The sequence below is a fragment of the Anabas testudineus genome, chromosome 13 (genome assembly GCF_900324465.2).
Source record: "Anabas testudineus chromosome 13, fAnaTes1.2, whole genome shotgun sequence".
Lineage (NCBI taxonomy): Eukaryota > Metazoa > Chordata > Actinopteri > Anabantiformes > Anabantidae > Anabas > Anabas testudineus.
The window spans coordinates 12,843,751-12,865,270 of record NC_046622.1 but is presented as its reverse complement, the minus strand read 5'-3'; the positions used below and the strand labels follow the sequence as shown (position 1 = coordinate 12,865,270).

Here is a 21,520-nt window from a genome sequence, read left to right as displayed (position 1 = left end):
AATACATATACTGAGAAACTGTTCAACTTGTGTGACTTTATGGTTTCTCTCTATCTCTTTCTCACAGCTGTAGTTACTTGGCACTTGAAATATTTATTTAAATGTTAAAACTTGCGTAATGTGATGCATTATAATGTAGTTCACTTCTAGAACCAGCAGTTTGTTTTTGTTGTTTGCTATTTTGCATTAACATACATTAACGATTTACGCTGAGGTGGAAATTGTCTCACGTCTGGCACATTTCACAGCCTCTTCCACGCTTTTATTTACATTAATTTTTTAGAAATACATGGAGTAGTTGCTTAGTGACGCCCTCTTCACCGCATATCTTGAATCAGGTGGTCACATTAAGCTTCTGAAGCCATTTGCCACTGAAATGTTACCAGGTTCTGGTTTTTATACCTATTTCAGATCTCAGCTGAGGCAGTGAAGCTGTCAAATTAAATGTGCTGCTTTCTACCTGTCTTGTGTGATACACCTGAACACCTGTTACTAGGCAACCAGCAGCTGAGTGATCACAGTCAGTGTCCTGCAGCTCTGGCAGCGTCTCACCTACAGCGGTGGGCCCACATGGTGTCAGTCTCCCCAGCCGACAGGACTTTAAAACTTTCTCTCTGCGAATACCAAAAGACCCACCGGACTCCATGGGTAACAGCTGCAGGCCAAACGGAGCCGCTCACAATGTGTTAAAGAAGGCCAGGGGAATTTGTCACAAGACGTTTGGGACATGTCAGAAAGGTAAGCTACACCAGCTATGTCTGCATGAATAAATTAGATATAGTGTTCTTTTGTTGTTTGCCAATTTAATTACATTACCAGTCTCAAGTGTCCTATTTTATTCCAAGACTTGAATCCCCAAACACGTAAGCCTGCTTTTGTTTTTACAAAACCACATTGCATTTCAAATGCTTCTGTGCAGTTCATTTGAATGGCAACTGCAGCAACCAGATACACAACAAGCAGTGTCTGCCCAGCTATCCCCTGCATGCACCTACTATTATAAACTAATAGCACCTGCTCAGGTGTCCACTGCTGCCATGGCAACGGGTCCTAATCTACATTGTCAGGCCCAGTTCAATGTAACTCTAACCACTCGTCCAGTGGTCAGGGTTTCAGCACACACCACGGTTTGCATTACAAAAAAGAACAGCTCCCCGCCCGACAGAGGCCACGGATGTGATGATGAAGTGTCCCTGTCTGTCTCTTTGAGCTTTGTCCTTGTGCCTGGTCCAAACTTTTTCTTTGTTTCAGTTCTTCAGGTGTGAAAACTCTCAGTGGCAGTTTTCCCAAATCCCACTCGTCTCACTACTCCGACCTCAGTGTTAGACGTACACCTCTCTCTGTGGACCACAGTCCTGATTCTGGACTAGTATCCACACCTGTAAGTGGCTCATACACACGCTCACACATTATGTAATTATTTAATCAGTTCAGAAATTTGAGCACATGAGTATAGAGTAAACTCTAGTGTCTTATTTTATCTTAGTTTAAGAAATGGACAATTATCAAATATCCTATTTTAATTATCAGTATCATATGATTTTATGAGTATTATTATTATTATTATTATTTTCTATTCCATGTTGCTGGAAACCTTTTGCAGGTTCCTAATCAATATGGAGCAGCGTTTAAGTGGACTAAGGTCAATCTTATGTCTAGATTAACAGAGGGAGGTGTAGAGTTACACAGACAAAGTAAGGGTGAACAAGTTGACTGAAGGGGGATGAAAGGGTCATGTAGGGAGAAGATTGTATCCCACTACCAAATCCCACTGTAACAACATGTCATGTCTTTAAAGACGGTAAACATTGTCTTTTACATTTTATTGTTGTAGTTTCTCTGTAGTGATCCACTGTAGTTATGAGCTGTCACTGTCACATGTAACAAGCTGTATCTTTTTTAACAAAAAGTTCCTAGTAGGTAAAATGCTGGATACTTTATATAAGAACAAAGGACAAGTGTCCTGTCTTATAGAATCAGTGAGATGTAAATTTAGTTTCATTGATGAAGTGCAGTAACAATTGTGAGTTGATCATGGATGTGATGAATTACCTGAAATACTGTAGCTGGTGGAAAGCCATCCATCCTTGATGGTCATGTTTTGAAGTCACTCGTTAACAGATGATAAAACATAATGATTCTTGTCAGCCACCTGTCACCTTCACCTTGTTAACACATGGACCAGTACTGGTTGGTTTTGATTGTATACAACAAGCACACCAGGGGAATATAGTTTATGAAGCTGCGGTAGATTCAACTTTAGTAAGTTTGCCTCCTGTTCTTTCAAATCATCCCCTGTTTTGTTCACCAGTGTAAAACAGAAATAGACTGTGAAGAATGTGACCTGAATCAGTCGTCCTGCGCTGTTTTTCTTTCGTCAGCTTCCATCAAATCGGTTCCGCTTTTTGTCCTGGCATCGCCTGGAGCAGTGTGAAGTTACAGGTGACCAGCTGACCTGCCCCAGGGTCAGAGAAGGTGTGTGACCAACATGAGAAAAACACTGCTGTGATCATATCATTCAAAAAGTGCTTCATCCTGCCCATTTTTATGGTTCATCATAATGAAAAAATCAAAACATGAACCTGTAGCTATTTAAACTTCATGCAGGACTAGAGAGCAATGCTGACTTTACAAAAATGTTATGTCACCAAAAAGGGCCATCAGAAGAGGAGCTGTTCAAAAGAGAGAGGAATGATATATGTTTGGAGAGAGGCAGGGGGAGGAGGAGACAGCAGGAAGGACAGAGTTGGGAAGAGAGACTGCAAGAAAACTGGGAAAACTGTCTGGTGAGTTAGTATGTGTTGAATGAAAGAAGCACCGTGCAGGGGAAAGGGACAGAGACCCTGAATATTGTGCCAATTTCTTTTCTAAGGAGTTAAATCTGTCCTATCAAGACCTGGGTGATCCCTTCCAGCAAGAGAATTTCCTTCGGATCCTCCGCAGGTTGATCCGTGTGGAGAAACTACAACTGGTTGACAACTCACTCACAAACCTGAGTTCTGTACGTCTGCCAAGGTATGAACCACGTTACCCAGACTGCACCACAGCTTCCTCACCTGTGGAACAATTCTGCTGAACTGTGTATGGCCCACATAGTTTTTGTTCCTGTTTTTACTGAGTGCTTTCAGAAATGTAATATTTCCAGTTTATAATCCAGGTTTTGTGAACAGTCTGTCCAGTAAAATATTATATTGTAGGATACTAAATTGACTTTGTGCTCCGTTTGGACAGGTGCAGAATGTTAAACCTGCACCATAACAACCTTGTGTGTCTGCGTCAGCTGCCAAAGCTCCCAGCCGTGGAGCATCTTTGTCTGTCTGAGAACGCCATCAGCTCCCTGGGAGGACTGGGAGCTCTGGGAAACAGCCCACTGCGCTCACTAAACCTGACCTGCAACCCAGTGACCTTCACTCAGGACTATCGTGCACGGTGAGAAGACTTTTGTTACGGGATAAAGTTGGGTAATAAACAGAGGAAGAGGGGTTTCTTCATCTTCGTCTATTGTCGTTGCAGTGTTTTCTCCTGCCTGCCAAAGCTCGAGGTCCTGGATGGAATCCCCAAGTTGCCAGAAGACTCTCTGCCCCTCAGACCACACTTTGCGGCACCAACCAGGATGTGCAACATTTTGTGACATTCCCCTGTGTCTGGATGTGGACTGACGCAGATCTCTGTGCTTTCACCAGACTTCACCAACACGACAGCAAAAGCTGAAATAGTTTTCACTGATTTCTTCAAAGGAAAGCCAACTGGTATTCAGCTATTTACACAAACTGTGTCACAGCTGTTGCTAAAAACACTTTTTAGGCCACACTGAATATACCATCACCAACTTTTCGATGGTAATATGCTCCAAGGCCATGAAGAATGAGATTTTTTATACAGTCTTCATGTCAATCATATTTTTTTAACTTAGATTTTCTTGTATAGGGCAATTGTATAATATTTTCTATAATAAATAGAAAATGTATTATTTTTGCACCCATTTGTTTTTCGGAGTTCAACTGAATGTGGTGCAGAGCAGGGATACGAGTTCAAAGTATATATAAAACTTTCAATGGAGGAAAAGAGAGAGAAGGCAACAGATTGCTGCATGACTCATCTCTACCAGCTTGACATCTATCAGGACTTTGCACACTTACTCTCCTGTGTCTGCACCAAACATACATAGAAATATTTTCTCACTCTCAGTCATCTAAATGTAGTTTCTCTCCTCTATCTATTTCTAATTGGGTGCTGGTTTACTGTATGCTATTTGTCTGATATATGAGAAAAACAGGATAGCCATTTTGAGGTTTATTTAACATTTAGTGTCAAGATTCTGCAGGAGTCACTCACATAAAGCAGTGTTGCCGAGGTTACGCAGCACCCCCTCCATTCAGATGGAGTTAACCTATTAATACATTGCATCAGCATATTCTCATTCATTTTCGTCCTGTACATGAAACATAAACACATTGTGTAATCTGATGTTGCAGTAGTTTGATAGTCCCACACACACGCAGCCCATGCACGCACACATCCACCTTCTCTTCCCCTCACAGTAATGCAGAGAAACAGAATTTAAGCAGCCAGCGTCTCTCTAACAAGCACACAGCCAGGCACAAACTGCCAGTTACATGCCTCATTGGGATTCGTTTAAGTGTGGAAGATTGTTTGCGCAATTTGCATGTTATGTTTGTGTGTGTGTGTGTGTGTGTGGAGCTGATGAATGAGAGCTCGTTACTGCTGCAGAGAGACAGTATAGTGAGCTCACTGGATCCTTACGCACTGCAAACAGGATGAGGGTCAAGCTGATGTGCAACTGATGGTTTCATGACGTCGTCAGTGATCTTTGCTACTAATTCAAATGCAATGGCTGCTTCCAATATGGCAGTAAAACCCACACACACACACACACACACACGCAAAGAAAAACGTGGGTTGAAAACATCTTTTCATAGCTTGGAGCCTCGGCTTTCAAGTAAATCTTGCAACTAGTGTTAAACAGAAGGTTTGAGAACCAGTGGCAGTCGTGTGGGCATGTGTCTCAAGATAGACTCTGACTTAAGGCAATCAGCATGTTCAAATTATTCATCCCGGGTATTTCACCCATGAAATGATGATGGAGAGAGTGTAGGAATGTGGACTAGTTATCATCTCTGCCATTGCTTGTCACTGTAACAAGTGTGTGTGTGTGTGTCTGTTATTAGCACAGTAATGAGACACCTGTTACTCTTGAACTCCTCCAGCATCCCACAGTCCCTCTGGGGACATCAACAATCTTGCAACGGCACAGGAATGATGACAGGAAAAAAAAGAGGGTTGGTGGTGGTGGTGGAGGGGTGGGGGATATAGAGGAAGCACAGGGATGACGACAGGACCTGAAAGGTAGATCAGAAACAGAGTGTGAGAGGAGAAAGGATGATTCGATTGTGACAAAGGTTCATTAAAAGTAATTGCCTTTCCACCAGTTTGATTTTCACTTCACCCTGACTTGTCTGTTCAGCTCTAATGTGAGCAGGTTCACACACAATCCTCTCGACTCTCCATCCTCTACCAGAAAGTGCAGATAAGGAACTGGGCCGGCAGGATTTATACTTGGGAACAGTCATCGCTGGCAGACATAAACAACCGAGCATGCATGATGTGGTTTTTTTTTTAATGCATATTTATGATCATCATGTCTGTTTGAAAACAGACGTGACAGAAAAATTGCACACAGCTGAAGTTACGAGCTTTTCACAACTCAACAATGCGACCATCTATCTGTCAGGCAACAGAAAAGGAGCAACATCACTGTTTTAGTCAATTATATTTTACAATGTTTATCTTTATTTCTTAGCTTGAAGTCCTGATGAAATGAAAGGTTTGGCTTCCTACTACATAATAATTTGCTGTTTCAGTATCCATCTTATGGACTAGGTGTTACTATGTCCACTTTATACTGAGGGTGAAAGAGCAGCATTAGACAAAAAACAAATTCCCTAAGTCTCTTTATTCCACTCACCATTCACAGGTGACAAACATAGTTCAATAAACCCCAAATCCCAGATTTGTATCAAATATAACCGATGAAAACATGTACAAATAGTCAGAATGTTTTACTATACATTGTACAATAGACGAAATGTTCTGCATTAAATTACGCTAGATTTTATGAATTTACTTGACACCAGCATGTGACATGAAACAGCTTTTGATTTACAGCGATTCTTAACCAGTGCGCAGGAAGTTAGTCACCAACTGGCATGCTCTCATCTCTCCTGTGTAAAATGACAAGACATGGTTTCCAAAGGTTTCTGGAAATGGAAAGGCACACGTCAGTTTGACACTTTCAGTACAGACCATATGTTTGATTGGCATTTGCAGAAATATTAAAAGAAAACGCTTGTGTGTCAGAGTGCGGTTCACTCTGGGGAGAGGACAAGGTTGCACCTTTTTAAGATTGTCTGAGTTGTTACAAGTAACAATAAATAACAGAAACTCACTTGGTCAAAAGGCAAGATCTAAATTCAACTTTGCGATCTACAAAGAATACAACTGTTTGCATTTAACATACATATAAAGGCCTGAACGTGGGGACATTAGAATAACATAATTTATTTTTTGCTTTTTTAACACAAAAACAGGACATGATAAAAATACATTCTCTACCTGTCTGCAAAAAAACAAAACAACAACAACAAACAGACAGGTAATCAGGCAGACGTGCGATCAGACAGAAAAGCAATAAAAAAAATTAATAATAATACAATATATACTCTATTTCCTTCCTATGATTTCTGTCCATTCCCACAGATCTGTTCCAACCACAACGTTTGGAATAGCATCAAATCTTCCAGCATAATATCCCAATTTTTCTAATTGGAACTCTGAACGGATGGCTGGATTTATTCCTTTGGGAGACGAGGAAAAGGAAAACCTGATAGGCTCTACAGGCAGCAGAAAAAGGCACTGCAACTGGTCGACATCTGAGTCCGTCCTACATCTCTGCTCTTCGAATGGTTCCCTTGTCTCGACCAGCCGTATCCTCCACCTCCTCCTCTTCATAGTTCTCTTCCTCATTATTCTCTGTGCCTTTTCTGTGATCCCCCTCTTTTCTTTGTCCCTCCTGGTGTTTTGCTTCATCCTAAAGCAAATCACAAGCACAATAATTTAATACATTTACAGTTTATATATGTTGAAATATTCTTGGTTCTTTGTCTTCATTTGTACCATTTAGGCTGAGGCCTATTCAAACCATTTCATTATGTTTTAAACTAGTAAACTAGTTGTCAATTAAACTAAATGACATCTGTTCCGGCTAATTTCAAATTCAACTGAACAGTCACTCACGCCACACTGTACCACAGTGGATGAATGCAGTTTGAAATGTATTCAAGTGATCACAACCAATGCAATAATAACAACATATCATATCCAGTCTACTAAATGAGATTTGAAGTTAAACGTTTTAAAGTTAGAAGTTATAAATGTTTCTTAGTTCAAACAGATTTCCTCTTAGGAGAGATTATGCAAATACAAACCAAGCTCAGGTGTTAACCTGACACCCAAACACACCCAACACCTGATCTCTAAGACACTCACAGAGCAGGTTTAAGTTACAGGGCAAAACACAGGTACTGAATACACACACACACACACACACACACACACACACACACACACACAAACACACTGTCTGTGTCTCTGTGTCAGGAGATGTGCCATGCATTTCCAGTTTCACTGAAAACACATTATACAAGTGAAATACTTTTCCTAGCCTTTCTACTTTACCTAACACTACCTAACACTAACTCTATGGTCACCTTGCAATAACTTTTTTAATAAGCTCTGGTTTAAGGATGTGAGAATAAAATGTACCACTTTCCACCGTGCCGGCAAGAACAACCAGAACCCGTCTGACTCACAGCAAAACTCACCTGTTCAATGTTCTCCTCGTTATATGGATCCTCTCCTTCCTCCTCCACCTCTTCTCCTCTTTTCTGCCCACCAGCTATGTCCTCCTGGGCCTCCACAAGAGCAATAACAAGAGAAGGTTTAATAATAGACTGATTTTAGAAATAGAAAAACGCAATTATAAATGTTCCCTGTGGATTGGGACACACAGTATGATACATACAGTATATGTGTAGCTTTTGGTGTTAAATTACCCACTGCAATTCTCCGTCACAACAAAAGTTTCATCTTTCAGCATGTAAAGTAAAGCACCCATATTATTACACTGACCTCGTCCTCTCCTTCCTCCTGGTACTGGTCATCCAGTGTGTCTTCCTGTTGATCTGGGTTTCCTGCCATCTGAAAACACACACAAGTTAAAACATTACGTAGGTATTATTTCTGATAATTCCCCTGCTGGTCATCATACTGCACCATCCTTCTCCTCTGACTTGTTACTCACCACCAGTTCCTCCTCCACAACAGGATGTTCAGGGGCCTTTGTGTGCACCTATGTGCTGGGCTGGTGCTGCGGGCTCCTCTTCCTCATCTACCACCTCCTCTTCCTCTTCTGCAACCCTGTGCTGTGGCCGCTCGTCCTCGGCCTCCTCAAACTCATCCTCTCCCTGGTTGTTGGGGTCATCCTCTGGGTCCAGCTCACCATCTACAGCACCCTACAAAAGAGGAGATGACAGTTGAAACAATAAGTGGTAAAAGTGGGTAAAAATTTCAATAAGACTGATCATTAGAGATTAGTAACTGAATATGTTTGTCAGATGAAAACTGATTGTGACAGTTATTGCGCTGTAATGTTGTTTTAATTGTTCATAATTATTAATTTAATTAATTATTAAGAATTGATAGAGCCCTGATTTGACTGACAAGTGGAAGAAGGACAGAGCTGCTGTTTTCAGATGGTGGGCAGGAACGATGAAAGATCAAATTTCGGGATGCACGGCTGAATTAAGAGGTGTATGACACACGATGCACTGGTGTGAATGTTAAGTAAATGAGTGAATGAGCTTAAAGAACAGACAGATCATACGGCCACTTCTTAAGCGATGGATGGATGGACAGTCACCTGCTGATGTGGAGGCACTCTGTGATCCACTTCTTGTTTATCCTCTTCCTCATGCAACATATGAACATCTCTCTCTGTTCACACACACACACAAAATACGAATGAAGAGCTAGTGTGAGCATCACTCTAAATAAACATCATTGCAGTGTGAACTCAGCATCTGATTCTTTAATTGACTTTTTCTTTCCATTTATCTAGAAACTTTGAATTCTTTTTTCTGTCTCACCTTCTTCTTCTCCATGTACAACATCGTTGTCTGTGTTCTCATACTCAGTCCTCTTCCTAAAAAATACGACAGTACAGGATAGTCAGACGAGCGTAAGCATCAAATGTTTTCTCCTGGATGATGGACGAGTGTGTAAATAACTAACTTGTTAGAATAATTAATAATTAGTAATAATAATTTGTTTGGGGTATTGGCTGTAATTCCACTCTCCTTAAGTGTCAAACTCTCTGCAGGTCTACATATCAATAAGTGTACGTGACCAATTATATATGTTGTAAACTCATTGTGCATCTGATTTTAAGTGATTACAACTCTGATATTCCAGTAGTGATAGTCCAGTCTGACCTTTGATGCTCCTCTCTCAGCAGCTGCTCCCGTCTGTCGGCCTCCCTGTGCTGCTGCTCCTCTCTCTCCTTCTCCTCTTTCATCCTCTGCTCCCTCTCCTTTAGAATCCTCTCTCTCTGAGCCTGCATGGCCTCCTGTCGCGCCTGGATCTGTCTGTGCTCCTCGGCCCTCTGAGCCTCAAGGCGCTGCTGCTCCTGCTGCTGTTCGTAGGCCGACTTCACACCTGCCACCTGAGCGTGGGCCTCTTGCTGCAGCTCCTCGTGGGGATCCTTTGAGATTGCAAATTGAACAACATGTATACATTAAAAGCAAATTACATACATACTTTATTTTCGGCAGATGTTAAACATAAATAATAGCTGAAGATTTTTCAATAGATAAGAATTACAGGGTAAAATCATCAGCTCAACACAAAATTAACAAGTGGTCATTAAACAAAGATGTAAACACTGATCAAAGGTTGTAATTTATTCTAAAGCTACATTATTAGTATTTCAATTTGTTCCCCAAATATGACAAGAATATAACAAATGCTAAATTACATAACTCTCACTGAAAAATCACATGTGTATATATGAAACTTTAAAAAGGGCAGTTTACATCCTGCTCAGATAAAACACTACATTGAAACAGTTCTGACCACCTGTGGGTGGCGTCTCTGTCGGTCCAAGGCGTTCACATCTGGCCGTTCCTGCTCTGGCCCCTCTTCCTCCCCCTCCTCCTGTTGCTCATCCTGTGGTTGATCTGGGTCCTCCTCCAGCTTCTGAGGTTGTCCTGCTTGTGCCATCTCCTCCTCCGCCAGCTCCCTCCTCCTCTCTGCTTCTCCCTCTTGATCCTCCTCTTTCTCTAACAAGGTGTTGTGTGATACAGTGGGATGCACCTCCTCCACCTGGGGGTTCACCTGAGAAGAAGCAGCAGTTTCATCCAGGGGAAAACAGAGAAGTTGGTAGATATCAAACGGGAAAAAGAGAAACACCTTTGTTACCTTGAAGTTAGTGTCCCGGTGACCGTCATAGGCAGGCTCCTCTTTATGAGGCAATATTGTACTACTGGGCTGATGCGCATGCTGGGCTTCATGGACATGGGATTCAGCTGCAACAGTTGCTATTTGCGGCTGGTGTGGGACATGATTTTGCTCAGGTTGTATCAGGTTAGGTACTCTGTTTAGAGACTCCTTCAGCTGCTTGTACTGATCCACCTGAATCTGAGGGGAATCAAAAGCACAGGAGGGATAAGAGACAATGCTAGGGGAATGTTGTGAGACTGTACTATCGTCAGCATTCGAAAGGTTGACAACGTGTGAACTTCTAGGACATGTGACTAAATGCTGGATATCACTTTTTTCATATTAAAACTTTGCTAGGTTACTTAGCACAAAAAATTAAACCTAAATTAAATACAGTCTCAAAATAACAAGAGTGGTGAGGACAAAGGTGGTGGAGCTACCAACAGATGCACAGAACAGTGCATGATAATTACTACAGTAAGGCTTAAAAACTACCATATGGCCAATTCATCTGCATCTAAAAACCTATCCTCATATTTATCTTCAAATTGGCCATGCATAAATACACACAAATAGTTTTGTATCCCAGCCTGGGGCTTAAATTCTCCAAATTCTTTGCTAAATTCCTGCCCTCTGTTTCTGTCTCACTCCAGTCCCTCTATTACATCCTTCCGGCTGATTGGTTGCAACGTGCTTTAGATGTGCTGCTCTGACAGTCCCAACTAAAACAAACCCCCTGGAGCGAAAGAAAGGGTGTGTGTGTGTGTGTGTGTGTGCATGTCTTCATTTCTTTATGTGGACAAATTTTGTTCAAATACTATTCTTGTTAGGACATTTTACCCAGGCCTCACAGCAAAGAGTGTTTTTGGGGGTTAAGATGTAGGCAAAACGTAAGGTTAAGGATTTAGTTGTGATGGTTAGAGTAAGGGTAAGGGGCTAGGGAATGCATTATGTTAATTAATGTCCCCACAATTATAGTGACACAAGACTGTGAGTGTATGTGTTTGTGTGCGCCTGACCATTGAACCATAAGAACTGATAGAAAGCAGGACAGGCTTTGCAACAAATTTGCAAATGCAGACAGACATGAAGTGAGAGACCAAAAGAGAAGAGAGTAGGCAAGTATCCTTCAATGCAGACAGAGGGGACGAAAGCATGTCCAAACAAATCAGCAGAAAACTGTTTATTCAATGAACCACTGAGGCATTTCAAAAGGTCACTCTCAAGGAGAAATGGCAACATGTGATCTAATTACCGAAAAACCAATCAACACCTCCGGCATCTTTCCCTCTTTCTAATGAGGATTATACAGTCCACTGCTATAGACATTTTTTAAAGGTTACAGCGAGTCTTAGAGGGATGCAGCACAAAAAGGAGCATGTTTTAGCTTCTCTGGGGATATGCTTAGTACAGGCCTTACGATTTCCCTGGATGAACTCATTTTTCACAGGCATTTAGCAAAACCTTTACTGGTTTTGACAAATAAAAAGGGGCGGGGGCAATCAGATTAGTGGCCTATACTGTACAATAGTAATAGACCCTCCTTGTTACTTGGCAGTTTTACTCCATTTAAACTGATCTAATCTAATACTGAATAACAGTAGGGTGACACGTCTACTCAAAGACAAAACTACTGTCCTTCCTTAGTTTGCTCAAGGCCATGTGGATAAACCAGACGCATATTGGAAGAATGTTTTGTGGACAGATGAGCAGAACTTTTTGGCTTGAATGAGAACACTGTATTTCCAGCATAATAACCTTATTCTATCTGTAAAACATTATGGTGGCAGCCTCATCCTGCTTTGCTGCCTCTGGACCAGCATATCTCGCCATTGTTAATAAAGCTATGAATTCTGAATTGTACAAGCAACAGACAGAGTGACAATATTAGTGCAGCGCTCTACTGCAGTTCTACCTGAGCTGCAGCCAGCGCACTCTTGTGGTCTTCCAGTGTCAATGCGAGCTGGGTGTGTGCTGCCTTCAGATCCTGATGCTGAACCTGTAGACATGTGCAACCAAAAAGCAGAAATGAAGTTAGTGTAACATTAGAGAGAGAGACAAAGTGGATAAAAACTTTAAAAGCATAACTGGGTTCTCACCCGTGCATCCTGAAGCTGCACATGAATGTCATGATGGGCTTTCCTCAGTTGTTTGTTTTCCTCTCTCAGGTTGTACACACTGTCTGAGGATAAAAAAAACAAACGAAAAAAACATTTTAACAGTAAGTATGCGACTAAATAGGAAACACATGAAAGACGAATTATGTGTCACTCTTCTGTCCTTATGAATCGTCAGTTCATTTCCTGCTCAAAGCATTGGATTGCACACACGCTTCCTACAGCAACATGGCAAATGGAATCCAGATCTGTTTTACTCAACAGTGCTTGAAGCGACACGAAGTGATTTTAAATAAATAGTGCAGGCAAAATAGATACTAGGTCAAAAGTAATTTTAGTCTACGTATAATTATGTGGATATTTGAAAATGTACATGAAGCATTTAAACTTGGTTTCAGTGATGCAGTTTTTCATTAAGTCAGAAGATGGAGACAGAGCAAGAGGATTCGTTGATGACACCAGCAAAGACAAGGATGCACATGTGCACATGCAGTAGATTAAACACCACGTATGTACAAAGTGCTGGTACACTATGTATATGCATGTACCTAATGGGTGTTTAAATTCACTGCACATTTGTATTCATGTCTTCACCCTCTGTGCTTAGGGTTTAGATCCACAAACACTTTATAAACAAAAAAAGAAGTCATATCTCTGTGTATGACCCTCAGTACCTTTGAGCTGGGAGACTTCCACTTGTTTAGCTTGCTGCAGTTTGTCAAAGCGATCTCTGTGTTCATCCAGTAGACGACTGTGGTCCTCACCCTGCACTTGGAGCTGTTCCTGCAGCTCGTAATACTGCTTCTTCAGGTCGTCGTGCTGGTTCTTACGGAGAAAAACACACCTTATCAATTGACATAATATCTTCGCTTTACCTCTCGTTATGTAAAAGGTTTACACCAAAAAAGGAAGGACGCACTGCGGTAAGGTCGGGAAAAGTCTGTGTTCAAATAGACATCAGAAGAAGGCTGGTTTATATGAGGATGCAGACTATGTGTAACCTTCAGTGTAAACACAGCTGTGTGTGTTTCATCCATACCTTTAGCATCTGGTGTTGCACTTGTAAAGAGTTTAGTCGGCTGCTGGACTCTTGCTGTTTGAGTAAAAAAAAACAAAGGTTACGAAACTCAATAATCTTCTAGTCTTACTGCAATAACCGAAACTAGAGATGAGACCGATTACAGCTGGTCATGACAGCAACTCCAACTACAGTGGCACTTTTTACATAGTACTTTACAAAACTAAATGTCTAGAAACAGATTAAACATTAGTGTAAAGATATTCTAATAGAAGACATGGTGAAAGAAATAAAACACACACCTTCTCCTTGTTCAGTGACTGCTGTGTTTCCAGTTTATAAACCAGATAATCTAGAAAACATGAGAACATCATAGAGAACATTTTTCTGCATGTCAAGTTTAATTAAAAAAATAAATAAAAAATAAATATCAACTTAAAAACGTCCTACACTTTTCTAACTTCATTCAGTTTCGTTTGTTTCATGAACACAGTTTGTTTGCATTTAAATTATTTGCATATTTATTTATAGGAGCAGCATTTAAGTAACTTCAATAACACTAGTCTTTATTGCATCTGTTATACCTTCATGATCGGCAGCCTCAGTGTGATATGTGAATATCCCAAAGCTCCTTTAAATGGAGATATATCTCTAGAGTGTAAGTGTTAGTTATCTCACCTTCTTTGGCTTTTTTGTGCTCTAACCTCTCCTTCTGCAGAGACTTCTCCAACCTGGAGCGATGCTCATACACCACTAAACATATATTTATAAGACACAGAAAGAAAAGAGTCAGACGATCAGCGACTGGTTTGAACTCTGTATAAAACATGCACTCACAGAATGCTTAAATATTTATTTTAGAAAGGCAAATAGAGAGATAATATATATTTTCATGGTTGATATGTGAGCCACGTGTGATATTTATTCAGCCACACTATGATCACAGTGAATGGTACCTCCTCCATCGACATAAAGCTGTGGTATTCCTCACGAGACCAGTGGTTTAAAGTTCTTTACAAAACACTTGTAGTCTGGCTCAGGCTGCTCCCGTGCCTGATGACTCACATTTACCACAAAATACATCACAAGCTTTAGTGAATTTAGGTAATTACATGAGAGTTTCGAGCGTGGCAATAGTAGGGTTCGTCTTCATTAACAGCTCACCAGTTAAATCTCCCTGAAAATGTGGGTGAATGGTAAAGACTCATAACAAATTGAAAGATAAGTCGATAATGCTCCTACATAACCCAGAAAAGCTCTTGTATACCTCTTTATTTCAAATTTCAATTGAGCTCTGAGATTCACTTCTAATGCTTCTAGCTGTCTTCGCCATAGTCCACAAAGTCTGTTGTAACAGATTCTCCTTTTATTGCCTCCACTTTTCATCAGATTCGAGATTAAATCAAATTAAGGGGAAAAAACCCTGTCGGGTAAAAGGGTCATTGCAGCAGCAGCAGCAGCAGACTAAAAGGTGGAGACAATAGAGCAAAATGTAATATAAAACTGACACACACACACACACGCTTACACACACACACACACACACACACACACACACACACACAACAAATAAAAAAGCAATGCCAAGGTTGGCAAGCTGCAGGTCTTTCTTGTTCTGTTTGATCAGCTTTCTCCTTTACACCACTGCTGCCTGTCATAACTTTTGTTGTTCCCATGTAGCCTAATGCGTGAGCAACCACTAAGTGAAAGGTCTAGAAAATGCCATAGGCCTCCAGGCAAACACGTGAGCCTAAACAACCTATACCAACACACTACTGAAAAACTGCTTTGCAACTTTTCAAGCATGTCAGAGATAAGAGTATACTAGCTTTAACAGAGCCGTGACGCTTGGTCAACCTGTTCACAGTGCTGAAAACAAACCTGAGGCTGTTATCATATAGCACATAATCTAAGAACTTCGGTCTCAGATCTATTTTGCACAAGCACCTGCGATCAGCTCTGTTAGAAAGTGCAACTCTTTCATGTGCTGTAAAAGCAAAGTTGGTGGCCAACTATTTAAGGTATTTCAGTTCCCTAATACGATCTCACTTTGATCGCTCACCTTATTTATCACTCAGGAAATAAAAGTGTTATGTAGAGCACATGCCACTGCCCTCTTTACTCTAACTTGCAGTTGCGCTACACTAGTATGATATCAATATATTATATATAATATATTGACAGTCAAACTGATCATGTGACCATACTCTTCAGTAGCCAGACCTTCTGAGAGATTCTGTCAACACAACAGTTTCACTGATTAAATCTCACCTCCACAGACTAAATGCTCTACCTGGTGGCCTCATGTTCATCTCAGTCCTTGCACCTACATTCACACACTCTTGACCAGAAAAGTCACCCTGATACAGCAGCACTGCCTTCATGAATACTTCATGTCAACTTAAATGACATCACTTCTCCATTCAGCTGCAGTTTTCTGGACAGTTATGTCAAAATAAAGGAGCACGCTGATCCACCTCCCTTCATTCTGTGCTGTGTGCACATGTCCAATGTCTGCCCAGTACACAGGAAAGGTACGAACTGTCAAACATTGGTAAAAAAAAATATGATGAGCCTAAAATGTGTCACTATCAGTTATTAACCACTAAAACTGGTTAATACCTCTGACAACTCTCAGTGTTGATACTTTTCAGTGATGACAGTGTTACAAGACTGTGTTATGTTCATGACTTCGCATCTTGAGACCGTCTCAGAAGTAACAGCTGACCTTCAGCTTTTAATGCCTGTAAAAACAGCTGACCTCTAACAGATAATTACAAATTCCTTCTTTTCTGTGAGCTTCATCAGATACTGCCGACATCCCGCTACATGAGATTAGCGACATTTTATTCTGCCTCACAGAGGCTCAGTCCCCTCTTAGCAGTGCCAAAGTTGAGGCCATGTTTCACTAAGCACTAAGACTGACCAGGAAGAAAAACTACAGTCTAAAAAAGGTCATTTTAATTATTAAAAAAACAATTGTGCTCTACTTTTGTATACTTTTGTTTCACATGAACTAAAACAGAACATAGTTAAAGATTAAAAGAGAACAATAGAGTTTAAAAACAAATATTCAAATACATTTTTTTTTACTTATTTCTTTATTATTATTATTCCAAATTTTTTCCCAACATAAAACAACTTAAACTAAAAGCTGATGAGCGGTCTTAGAATTAATTTATTTAGGACAGTTCAAGCTAATATATTACAACTATGACCACAAATATTCTAGTGTTTCAGGCTCTTTCAGTCAATAAACAGTTAACAAGAATGAAAATACAATAATAATGAGCAACAACTATTCAGGTGAAGCTTCCAGAAGTAGCCCTGCACGCCGATTGGATCTGCACCTGCCCTTATCGCAATCAAACTTCAATGAGCATGCATCGTTTGAGGGTTTCCTCTCAGACCAGTGACACATTTCTCTTTCAATGTGGTTAAAGTTCATCGGCAGAGCGAGAACAAGGGAGTTCTCTATGGTGGTGACTTTTACTGGTCTAGTGGTTTAGATGTGGCGAAGATTGGCTAGAGTTGGCGGGTGTTGTGTTCTGTGAATTTGGTCTGTGGTGTGTTTGTGTGTGTAAGAACGTGTGAACTGATCTGGATCACATATCAAGTCATGAAAATATATGATAGTATAATATGTATAAAAGATGCTGTCCTTCCAACAAGATCCATTTAAGAGCCGGTGGTTTTGTGATCATCGCTCGACTACTTCACGGCACTACACAAACACCACACTTCATTTATTTTTAGCTGCCTCACAAAGGCACAAACTTCCATCAAAACACACTGTGGGTTTCAAACTTCCTCCTCTCACAGGAATTCCTGTCCTTCCTTTCAACCTCTTGCTGGTACACATAACCCACACAGGTTGTTTGTTTTTCGTCCAGCAATCAAACATTTAAACATATTATAATTTGTTGTTAAGTTGCACAAAACGTTGCTCAGAAGATACAGCCATAGTGGTGTTGTTTTTTTTTCACTGAAATTGTAAACCTCAAAAAAAGGTGGAAACTTGGCAAGAAACACACTTCCTCGCTGGTGGTCATCATCATCCGTGTCTGCAGCCTCCCTCGCTCCCTGCAATTTCTCTGCACAAATCAGAAGACCCTAGGTAAAGCTCAGAGGCTGCACAATGGTGGAACAAACTACTTATGTTCCACTAAACTGAAATATTCCTTCTAACTTTGCCTTGTCTTCTCCCTGGCTTAGCTATCTGCTTGATTTGCACATTGCTTTAAAGTTGCTTTGAATAAAAGCCGCCGAATACCTAAATGTGAATTTAAGTGTTTGATTTGGGTAATCTAGCAAGAAAGTGTCACTCTAATGCAAACAACAGAAGTATTTTCTTTTATCCCAACAAAATGAAACGTCCAACTGTTGAGACGAGAGTGTTCATTACAATAAATCAAAAATATTACAGCAATCTTTTTAGAGATGGCTGCAGTTATTGAATTTGATTCATGTTTTGCAACTGACACAGAAACAATGATGTGTGTGTGTGTGTGTGTGGGGGGGGTTTAAACCACAGGGACACATTTATCAGGGTGCATGCGAAACCACAAAGTGCCAGTTGATCGTTTTAATGACTGACAACTGCCAGCCTGTGGTTACAGTGGGTAACAGTGAATCAATAAGGCTGGCTCACAACCCCCAAACTACGACCCACATCTAAATATAGGACACAAAAACAGAAATCAACAGTAAGCCATGGATATCAAGTGGCCCCAGCCTCATGATTGGTTTAATGATCCATTGCTTCATGGGTGTGGTGCACACAAGCTGAGCGATGTAAATGGAGTTAAGCAATACCCATTTAATTTAAAGCGTCACATTATACTGCGGCACCTTTCGGATTAGTTTACTGCACCTTTTCAGAAATGAAACATGAGCCTTTTGCTGAATGTTTACCTGAAACAGACAAAAAAGCAGCTGCTCGGCTTGGAGAAAACAGACTGAAGATAGGGGTCACAATTGAGGTGGAATTTAAACACCGTCTCCCATGAAGCAGTTTGTCTTGCCTTGTTAAATGTGGGCTGGCTGCCCACCATCACCTCACCACTTTTGTCATGGAAAAGGATGCAATAAAACCACGGCAAGAAGGATTTAGTGTAATGAAGATAAAACTGCACGTTTACCATATAAGGCTGTTCATTTGGAGGTCCACACTAACACCCGTTAAGTCAGATTCATTGTCTAACAATACACATTTAACACACTCTGCTTTGCTTAATAACAACACAAACAGAGGTCGATTTGTGTGTGTGAGCGCAAATACTTCATACTACAAAAGCAATAGGTGCAGGGTTTAAGGCTTGACGATGACTGGTCCTCTGGTCGAAGCTGTGGACGGTGTGGAGGGATAACTACTGCTTCCAAGAATCAAAGGTTGCATTAAATGATCAGGATCAGGCGGAGTCTAAAAAACTATGACAGGCTTTTTAAAACTCCCTGATGTGGGCACAAACCTTCATCCGAACAGCCGTGAAGCCATGCAGGAGCGGGTTCTCCACCCTGATGTTCATGGCATAATAGCATGACACAAAACCTCACATCCTGTCAGCACAGCAGAGTGTGTTTAAGTGTGTTTATATGGAGGGAGTAAATCAGGGAAGGTACTGTTTAATCTTTTCTAGAGGTGGAGAGTGTAAAGAGTTTAAATTTAGACTTTAATGGAATCATTCATTCCTACAATGCGGCTCACTGTTGGTCTACTAGTGTGAGTGCATGTGTCACAATTTTCAGACATAATATACTGTAAAACAAATAGATATGTCCGGACTGACTAATGTTTGAATGGGAGCACAGTGCGTTTCTGGTTTCTAGCTGAATGGCTGCTGGCTCTAGGCCAACAAACGCTCACAACAGTGGCATCGCGTCACATTTCAAAGTAAAATCAGTGACTCTTTAAAGACACAGCCTCTAATCTAAATGCTAACAAACTGGTTGACCCACCATCATGAAGCACAAAAGACAGAAACCTGATAAATCAGAACAGCATTTCCAATGATTTCTATACACTACTTTCATATCACCTAGTTTTGTGATGGGTTGAATGCTTATTTTTGTAGTGATCGTGTCTATAATTGAACCAAAGGGTCAGAATGAGATATCTACACTGGAACAAGTGATTAGTACCCACAGAAACAACAGAGACAATGTGGAGATATTACCACACTCTCTGGGGTTAACATGTAGACTTTAAAGACTGTGTTAAAGACAGATTAAAAAGAAATGTTTTGCAAACATCACTGTCTTCAGTGGAGTCGTGGCGGCTGTACATGGGACCACTGGCATCAGTGTGGTGTAGCACTGAGCTGGATGAGGTTTGGTAAAATTGTGCTTTGTCAGCCTCTGCAGAAAACTAAATGCGACTGTCTACCCCTTCCCTCTTCTCTTCCTCAGGAAGCAGATGTTCTGGCTGTCCTCATAACTTTGTAAAAGTATACTAATCTGTATTCTGAGGTGTGCCTGGGAACGCAGTGACTACAACCAGGTGTGTGTGTGTGTGTGTGTGTGTGTGTGTGTGTACCATAGCCTCCAGTCTGCAGTAAAGCCCACTGGTGGGGCGGGTGGCGTCTAATTTCATTCCTACAGTAAACCTAGACAGACTCGTCCGAGCAAATTAACTTTCTGCTGAACTTTAAATCTCAATCTGCTCAGACCTCAACCTGGTTTAGAAGGTTAGAAGGGCGCACAAGAGTCAAAGGTCAAACACAGGCACTTGGTAAAAAAAACAGCTTGGCTGTGTGAGACAGCTTTGAGCCTCTGTGGAGTCATTCTTACATGTGACATGCACCCATTACGCAAATGTGACTGTCTGTCTTTTAGGTGAAAATGGCAAATTTAAACTCTGACGTTAAACACGACAACAACAGCGCCGTGTTTTGATGGCGGGGTGACGTCTCCCGCCGCTTTCATTCAAAGGTGACGCGCTCACCTGTCCCCTGAGCAGGGACCCACAGTCCCCTCACTTTACCTTGGAGTTGCGCCGACAGCGACTCTTGGTGCTGCTGGTACTTCTGCGCCGTCGCCTCCGCCCTCTTGAGCTGTCTGTGCATCTCGTACGACATCATGCCCGCGTACATCATCCCGCACACCACCGTGACCAGCAGCAGGCACTGGAAGATCCTCCTCTGCCTGCGGGAGCACACCCCGTTTCCCATGTTGGACCCGCACCCCTCCCCGCCGTCTGCGCCAGAAAGCCCCGTCTCTGCTGCAGGAAACTTCCGACTCAACTTTTTTTTTTTTTTTTACCTCCCGGTGAAAGCTGGAGCCCTCCTCCCCTCACTCCAGGAGCATTTCCGCGCAGAAAACACGACTTAACCTCTGGTTGCTTTTTGTTTTTCGCATGTCCACATCCTCTCCCGACTTCAAAGTAGCCGCTCAGATTTTCGCTGGACTTCACGTCAAACTCCTGAAACGCACAACAACCCGAGGCGCACCGCTCCCGTCCGCGCCTTCCTCCCCCCGCTGCACACTTTTGCCCTTTCGACGCAATTTAACAGAGGGTTGTAGGGGGGAAAAAGTAAAACCTCAAGTGCCCTACGAGGCCTCCAGAGCACCTTTAACTTGAGTTACGTGTCAGCCCCGCAGCCGCCTGCCTGCCATCCGACTGGAACTACAGAGGAAGTCCCTCCTCCGACAAGTCAGAGACTTTCCCAACTCCCGCCCCCTCAGAGGGAAACCTGTCACCCATTGGTCAGAGGAGAGCTCCATCAAACAGCAGGGTGGAGAGTGTGGAGATGTGTTGCTCTCCCATCAACACAGCTCCTTGTAATCCCGTGATAACATGTTACTGTAGGCT

General features: G+C 41.6%; 1 protein-coding gene across 1 annotated transcript; it reads right to left on the bottom strand.

The window, feature by feature from the left end:
* Nucleotides 1-5,955: 5,955 nt before the first annotated feature.
* Nucleotides 5,956-21,333, bottom strand: golim4a (golgi integral membrane protein 4a). Its single transcript, XM_026374891.1, is given in 17 exon segments — nucleotides 5,956-7,108; nucleotides 7,902-7,991; nucleotides 8,209-8,277; nucleotides 8,381-8,413; nucleotides 8,415-8,591; nucleotides 8,999-9,072; nucleotides 9,225-9,280; nucleotides 9,570-9,838; nucleotides 10,213-10,470; nucleotides 10,555-10,773; nucleotides 12,491-12,574; nucleotides 12,675-12,757; nucleotides 13,367-13,517; nucleotides 13,732-13,785; nucleotides 14,013-14,062; nucleotides 14,389-14,463; nucleotides 20,693-21,333. Coding segments are annotated over 17 exon segments (2,076 nt in total). The 5' UTR covers nucleotides 20,880-21,333; the 3' UTR covers nucleotides 5,956-6,961.
* Between the last annotated feature and the right edge of the window lie 187 nt (nucleotides 21,334-21,520).